General features: G+C 48.5%; 1 protein-coding gene across 6 annotated transcripts in view; it reads right to left on the bottom strand.

Annotated features, from left to right (window-relative positions):
* Positions 1–1,223, bottom strand: part of tmem178a (transmembrane protein 178a) — a 12,024-nt gene extending 10,801 nt beyond the window's left edge. For 5 of the 6 annotated variants that reach the window (XR_312133.2, XR_312134.2, XR_312135.2 and 2 more), the window contains exon 1: positions 582–1,222. Coding sequence is in view for 2 of the 6 variants with exons in the window: in XM_005748617.2 (XP_005748674.1) it covers positions 582–1,080 (499 nt within the window). In the remaining 4 variants the exon portion in view is untranslated. Of the gene's footprint in view, positions 1–581 lie in introns of all 6 variants that reach the window. The other variant, XM_005748618.2, reaches the window with a different exon arrangement.
* Between the last annotated feature and the right edge of the window lie 7,039 nt (positions 1,224–8,262).

Below are 8,262 nucleotides of genomic sequence, written 5' to 3'. Positions count from 1 at the left end.
AGTTACTGCGGGGTTCAAGAGGGCGTGGCCTCACACTAATGGTGACCATGTGATTTATGCTACTACCTGCTGTGATGTCATCCAGTGTTAAACAATGTGTGTGTGTCCGTGTGTGTGTGTGTGTGTGTGTGTGTGTGTGTGTGTGTGTGTGTGTGTGTGTGAGAGCAGGACGGTTACGTTTCTTCAATCATCCATCGGTAACTGATAGAACCATGTTTATGTATGACGTCATTATTGATCATGCGTGTGCGTGAAACCATGAGGATTAAAAGACTTCAACGAACCTGCGAGTCTGCGTTGAGATACAGTGAGTGTGTGTGTGTGAGTGTGTGTGTGTGTGAGTGTGTGTGTGTGTGTGAGTGTGTGTGTGTGTGTGAGTGTGTGTGTGTATTTCTGTTCAGCTCCATGAAATCACTAACAATGTGCTCCTGTCACGCATTAACCTGCACACACACGCTGCCGTGTATATAAACACACACACTGAACATGTGTGTGTTTCTGCAGTCTGAACCCAGTCGATGAGTTAGCGTGTGTTAACCTGCACCGTTATTCTGCAGTGTGTGTGTGTGTGTGTTTCTGACCCCGGTCGATGAGCTTGTCGATGTCCGGGTCCAGCCCCTTGAAGTAGCACTTCCTCCACAGGCCGGAGTGGGTGGAGAACAGCGGCCTGCCGCACTCCGTCTCCAGGATGCCCATCCCCAGGATGGCCCGCCAGTTCTCCAGCAGCTCCTCCTCCCTGCTGCCCACATGCACGGGCTTCATGAGCGCCACGTCCCGGTGCCGGGGCCCGCTGTCCACCAGCGGCAGGTGGTAGATGGGCATCTCGCGGTTCTTCTGGTCGTTGGAGTCGGAGCCGTGCCGGTCGCAGTTCTCCTTGTGCCTGCGCGTGTCCGTCTCGTACCAGTGGTCGGTGGAGATGGCGGTGACGAGCAGCAGCAGCGACAGCACGCTGAGCGCGAGGCTCACCGCGGACACCGTCACCGTAGCCGGTCGGGCTCGCTCCATGGCCGGGACATGGACCGGGCTGGTCCCGGAGCCCCTCTCCGCTCGATTCCCGCCGCTGTTCCCGTTACTGGGCATCTTCTGCTGCCATCCTCCAGATCAGCCGTTCCCCGTTTGCCCTCGAGAGCGCGTTGTCATGCCGACTGACCGTCAGAGATGCGTCAAGGTGGAGGCAGGTAACCCCCTCAGAACCGGACGTCCCCGGAGAGCGCCTTCAGAATAAAACGTTTGTCTCCGCAGGAGGAGGACAATAATAATAATGACGATGAAAATGTTGAAAATAATAATAACAACAACCAGGCTAAAATGTTAAACAGCGGAAAGCTTTGTCTGAGACGGTCAGCTGCTGCAACATGCAGAAATATTCAAAGTGAGATTCATCTGTCCGTGATGCTGCTTCAGCGTGCAGCGCGCAGAGGTTTAGGAGCTTAACGTTCTGCCTTCAAAAGTTCATTTTGCTCGTTTTAACAGAATGAAAACAGCCGTTTCTTGTATTTGCTCATGCACTTTACGCCAATCACTCACGTCAAACTGTCACCAAAACTTTATTTTGAAAGTACAAGCCGGAAACGCTTAGAGTTGCGGGTTTTGTTGTCCTGCAGCTCAGCGCACATGAACGCATGATGAACACATGAAGCTCCTCCCTGATCGGCTCGTTTCTGCGGCTTTCAGGTACACCGCTCTTTGCCGCGGAAACGTTGCCATAGAAACAGCATCAGCAGGTTTATGTTTTAGGATGGAGGGAAAACGATCCGAAGCGCAGTACAGAGTTTTACATTGAAATCAGACAGGAAGCATCGTGTGACGTCACGGCAGGGGCCTGACTGCTGAGCTGGGTGCGGACTGATCAGAGGTATTGATCAGGATGTTTCTCCTGAGGCGTTCACTGACCTCAACTCTGTTGCTGGGCTCCATGCTGCGTTCAGAGTCCGCCCACAGCGTCAGACCGCTCTGAAAGGACGAGAGGTCACATGTACCAGAGATACCTTCTGTGAACGGTGCTCGGTGACAGTGGGGAGGAAGAACGACCTCTAAACAGGAAGACATGCCCAGCACGATCAGGGTGGAGAGAGAGATGCAAACAAACTCCAGCAGCTTCTTTTTTTTTTCTTGCAAATATTTTTATTAAAAAAAGAAAACAACACAGTACTTGCACTTACCAAACTACAATTAACCTTTCTTCATTTTCCTAAGTAAATATACTTATATATGAGAAAAACAACAAAACAAAAACACACTCTAAAACAAAGAAGATTATCAGCATACAGAGAGGTCTCCAAAAGTTGATTCTGTTCATCTGGACGTTTTCAGTGGGAGAAACGTTTTGTCATCATCAGGTGACGTCTTCAGTCTCAGCTGACTGCAGGTTTCAATCTTATCAACAGGACATTTGCATAATGACTGAAACCAGCCCACTGAAGGAACAATGGGCTGGGAGGTCCTTAATCTTAATTATGCAAATTCTCATGACCATTGATCAATGGCCATGAGTCCCACTCACAGAGAGTTGGGGAATGGCTGCAATCACATCATTGTAAGATGGTGACAGATGTACCCTTAGGCCCCTCCTCGATTCAGAGATGGTCTTTCCCTTTTCACGTAAATGGCCTTCTTGACTCCGCCCTCAAACCAGTGCTCCTCCCTGTCCAGGATGTTACATCCTCATCATTGAAAGATGAGGATGTTCAGTGGGCTGGTTTCAGTCTTTGTGCAAATGTCCTGTTTAGAAGATTGAAACCTGCAGACAGCTGAGACTGAAGACGTCACCTGGATGATGATGAAGCGTTTCTCCCACAAAATGCTACGTCCAGATGAACAGAATCAACTTTTGGAGATTTACTTACCTGGATATTGAGCATGCATCAAGACTTTTACAGACAGGGTTTTATGGGTAAAGAGGAATAGAGCGAAGCTGGTATAGAAGTCCCCTTACATGATGATAGCTCCAGTTTACACCACGAGGAACCAGAAGATTTTAGCCAGTAGTGACGTTCCTTCGCTTGCCTTTGATTGGGAAGATTTTCTCCCAGCTCCTTGTAGAGGAGAACTCCTTCAGGGTTCTCCTCTGGCTTTCTTGTGAGATTTGAGAGCTCCTCGTGGTTTTCCACCATCACGCCTGCTGCCAGCTTCATTCATTGATTATTATTCCACCTGTGACTAGAATACACTTTGAGCGCTCCTTGGCTGCAGTGTGTGATGGTGTCTGCTGATGGGCGTGGCTTCATGGTGTGAAAGTCTGCTCTGACGTATTGATTATAAATGTGATTGATCTTTAAGGCTCGGCCTGTCAGACTCCGAGCAAAGGTAACTTTGAATGTCCTGACTCGTCATTATCAGTGGGCCGGGAGGAGAGCTGGCGTGTCTCCTTGGCGACCTGGTGACTGAGACCTCATGGGAAATCTCAGGTGACTGCAGCTCTCGTCCTCACAGAGTCAAAACATGACGTGATGCAGGAAAAATGAAAACTTGTCCATTAAGGTGATCAATAATTCATCAGCGTCCCTGCTGGGCTCTGCTGTTTCCTGTAACACGACCCCGCCTCTCCCGCCTCCCACTGGAGCCCCCCCACCTTGCTGTGACATCAGTGATTGGCTGTCACTGACTGTATGTAAGAGATGTCGCCATGACATCACTCTCGTCCAAATACTCTCGCCGTATTTGGACGAGAGGGGTCGTGCCCTAACCTTAATCAGAATCAGAAACCTTTATCAAGCCCGGAGGAAATGATGTCATTACAGTTCCTGTTGGAACAGTAACAAAGTACCAATATTAAAGAACACAAAGTAGCACAACGTGTAGCAACGTGTTGTTCTGACTGCAGAGGCTGGAAACAGCAGGTGTGTCGTGGGTACAGCGATGGGCATGTTCAGTGTTCTTCAAGTCACTTGTGGCGAGGACACGAGGGGAAGGCTGCTGGTTCAAATCCTGCAGATGTGTAGCTGCTCAGAGGCTCCTGGGCAACAGCTCTCTGACAGAGCGAGAACACTCACTGATCAATACCTGCCATTTCCCACGATCCCCAGCTCCACCCAGCACTCTGTGTGAGTGTGTGGCTCATTAGCATTGTTAGCATCAGTCTTTCCCCCCACCTCCACTGGCCTGCTCCCCGCCATCAGAAGTTATTGATCGAGATGTCTTGAAGCTCCATCAGCTCGTATCGACTGACCGGATGAGCGCTGCCTGCCTCACCTTCAGGGGGGAGGGGGGAGTGTAAGAGTGGAGGGTTTGCTGGGGGACGTCACGTGGGAGGATTATTGTGAGCAGAAGTTTAATTAACACTCAGGTGGAGCAGCGGTGGCGGTGATTCACTCTCTGAGGTGTGAATGTCATCGCTGAGGGGAAGTGCTGAAGCTGCGGCATGATGGAGGTCACGGGGAGGGGGTGTGATCGATCGGTATCAGCCCGTCCTCCGTCAGGTCCTCAGATCCTGCAGTTCACTGTCACCTTCCACCCTGCAAACTGACAAAACCACGAGCAGAGAGGAGAGTCTGACTTCCTGTTTTTCTGTCACAATAAAAGTCTGTATTGATCGTCTTCATTCAAAGTCAGTGTTTCAGTAGTTAATCCATACATCCAGTTCATGATTGTGGGGTAGGGACAGCACCCTGCTCGCGCTGTCATCAGAGGTGGGAAGTAACCAGGTACAAATACTTTGTTACTGTACTTAAGTAGAATTTTCAGACATCTGCACTTGAGTAGTTTTTTGTTTTTCTGACAGCATCTCTGACTTTCACTCCTTATGTTTGTAAACAAATATCTGAACTTCCTCCTCCTGACGTTTTCAAAACCAGCTCATTACTTTTGGTTTAACATGTTTGAGGGGAATTCAATTTTAATTTTATTTTTACAGCACCAAATCACAACACTTGCCTCAAGGTAGACCTAAACCCCCCTATGAGCACCACTTTGGCAACAGTGGGAAGGAAAAACTCCTTTTTAACAGGAAGAAACCTCCAGCAGAACCAGGCTCAGGGAGGGGCGGGGCCATCTGCTGCGACCGGTTGTTGTAATAATATTTACATTTTGTGTTATAAACCTAATATTTAATAATCCACATTTCACTGTGTTACTCTTTGGTTCAGATGTGGATACTGTATTGTTCTTTCTTTGTGATTGTTTATGTTTAAGTTGTTTGTTGCTGGTTTTTAGTTTGTTTTTTGTCTGTTTGGGAGCTGACACAGTCTCTATGGAGATGGGTTTTTGGGGGTAGCAGGAGGAGAGAAGCTGCAGAGAGGCGTGTAAGACTGCAACTCTGCTTCCTGGTCCCAACTCTGGATAGTCATATTTTGGGGGGTTTAATAAATTTGTCCATATTTCTAGAAATGAGAGCTGCTCCATCCAAAGTGGGATGGATGCCGTCTCTCCTAACAAGACCAGGTTTCCTCCAGAAGGTTTGCCAATTATCTATGAAGCCCACATCGTTTCTGGGACACCACTCAGACAGCCAGCAGTTTAAGAAGTCTGTCTGTCCTGGTCGTTGTGTCCTTGGGCAAGACACTTCACCTACCGCCTACTGGTGATGGCCAGAGGGGCCGATGGCGCGATATGGCAGCCTCGCTTCTGTCAGTCTGCCCCAGGGCAGCTGTTGGGTCTGTGCTTCCACAGGCCCCGCTGGTTTAGAAACGTATTCTCGTTAATGACAAGCAAGGAAACAAGACAATCAGCGATCGATCTATCGCCCCGGTCAGTGTCTCAGAAAGCCGTCTGAATCCAACAGTGGACCCCGGCTTAGGCCTCCGCTTGCCGCCTTTTATTGAAAACAGTTACAGTACACACAAGCAACCACCATTGTAAAAACCCCTATGGTTACAAAAGACAAGGCACTATGTGTGTATGTGCGTGCACATATAAGCACGTGTATGCCTGTGCAATAATGTGTATGTGTGTGTGACTTCCTGCTGATCACAGAAGGGTCATCTCCCCTCCTCCAGTATATGGCTCAACTTTAATGGTTCACCATATGCAAGCATAGGCGAGCCCCCAAATGGAGTGACCATTCCTCAGAAGATAAAGACGCCACACATGGAATGTGCCTGCAGTTAAACAGCTACAGCTAATCACGTCCCCCAGCATCATAGATGTGTAGGGGAGGAACAGAAGAACGTCTAACTGTGCAGTTTAAGGCACGGTTTACAAATTTAAGTAACACAATGACAACATTTAACAATTTGACTCCAACAGCAGCTGTGGCTACACCTGTAGCTGCCTCCACCAGTGTGTGGATGTGAGAGTGAATGAATAGTGGAATTGTAAAGCGCTTTGAGGGCCTCGAAAAGCGCTATATAAATGCAATCCATTATTATTATTATTATCATTATTCGGCTAAACATGTCACTCCTGGTGTGATTGGGGAGGGACCAGAGAAAACTACAGAGTCCCACATTGTTTTGGCAAAGTTGCACACCGATTCGATATTGATTTTAGTGACCTCTGATTGGCATAAACGGGTGTCATTACTGGAGAGCAGGCGACACTGAGGGAAATTTAAAACTGCTGGCTAAAGGTAAAAGTAAATTCAGTAAAATCATAATTCACGTCGGCAATCGTTGTCATGGTGATGCTGGGTGGGCGGGCACAGTGGACACTGAGTTTGTGAATGCGATCACTTGAGAACGAGGTGATGCAGGAGCTTCACATTGATACCACAGGCGTGTCTACTGGGGGGTGGAGGTGGGGGTGCACTGGCTGCCACCAGCATTTTTTTATTCTGGCTCAACACTGGAGAGAGTGCAAATGTTCATAAGATGTGGTCTCTTCATCTAGCTAGCACTACAGAAGAGGAGCGAAGATGAAGGCAGCAACGCTCTTTGAGCATCAGGTCATTTCAAACATCAGCAAACACACAAACTGTTGTCTCACAGTGTGTAGCTGCTAAAGGTGCAGCTGCTGTATTTCACAGAGAGAGAAAAGACAGAGCTAACGTAGTTTGCTGCACTGATGGGTTTGAAGTAAAGAACAGTGTGACTGCTGCACAGTGGCTTCATGCTCACAGTTAACTTACATCAAGCAGAGACTCATTCACTGAACTTCACCTTCAGTGCTGTCAGTGTGGAGGATGAAATCAGCTCAGGAAACATTGCTCACATCTGGCTGGATCCAGGTGTGCACGTCCACAGAGACGCTACCTTTCCCTCTTACTTCAGTAAAGAAGTTGAATCAGTACTTCAACTTTTACTGCAGTATTTTCAACACTAGTAAGTGTACTTGTACTGCAGTACAGAATAGCTGTACTTTTCCCACATTCAGCTGTCACATGGTGAGGAGGAGTCTACAGGTGAGCAGCCTATCGGCAGGCCAGCAGATGATGTCATTAGTCAATGTGGTGCTTTGTGCTGAAAACATCATTGTAATTGTTACAAGTGCTGCTAATGACATTAATACTGCTCTGTTGGAAGTGTTTCCCTGTTTAAAGGGAGTTCTTCCTTCTCACGGTCACTGAGTCCTGCTCTCCGTCCAGCTGGTTGGTTTTCTGTCTGTAGCTGTGGAGTCGTCACAGCACTGTGAGGACATTTTTGCTTTTGAATATTAGCTTTCTGTCTCTTTGCTGTTTCACGCTGCCTTACTCTGTGTTACTGTGGTTTTTGACTTCCTGTGAGTCTTTGTTTGTTGTGTGCAGTGTGCAGGGACACCACGATGCCTCGGCTGAGCTGTTGTTGTTCCTCGGATGCGTTCGGAGAGAGAGGAGCGTCCTCCACTCACAGCGGCGCGTCCATTTTAATGAGACGTTACATAAAGTCTCCATCTTTATTCTGATCAGCTGGAGGAAGACTGCGAGGCTTTAATGAGGCAGGAGCGCTCTTTGTTCTCCATCATGAACATGTTTCAGCGTGCGCAGAAAAACAGAAACCCGTACGCCGTCTGCATGCTGAGCAGCTGTCGATGCTGTCGGGCCTGAACCTGAACGGCCAGCAGTGACATCAGTGCAGCCACTGTATTTCACTGAATTCAGTCTGCGGGTTCAGGCGGACGAATCCGGGCCTTTGTGTTGGTATCGGACCTGCAGACCGAGCCGGTCGGTCGGTGTGCTCATGCTCAGTAAGTGCCGTAATTAGCCAGTCTGAGCAGGTGCGCTCTCTTTGAAGGTGCGTCTTCTTTTATCTGAGCTTATCAGGTGATGCAGGGTCCGAAGGGGCTGGACCAGCCAGAATCATGATCCCTGACTGAAGACACACACAACAGACACACACACACAACAGACACACACACACATCAGACACACACACACAACAGACACACACACACATCAGACACACACACACA

This window comes from Pundamilia nyererei, unplaced genomic scaffold, assembly GCF_000239375.1.
Source record: "Pundamilia nyererei isolate P.nyererei 1_Seehausen unplaced genomic scaffold, PunNye1.0 scaffold00225, whole genome shotgun sequence".
Taxonomy (NCBI): Eukaryota; Metazoa; Chordata; class Actinopteri; order Cichliformes; family Cichlidae; genus Pundamilia; species Pundamilia nyererei.
This window is presented reverse-complemented; position numbering and strand designations above follow the sequence as displayed.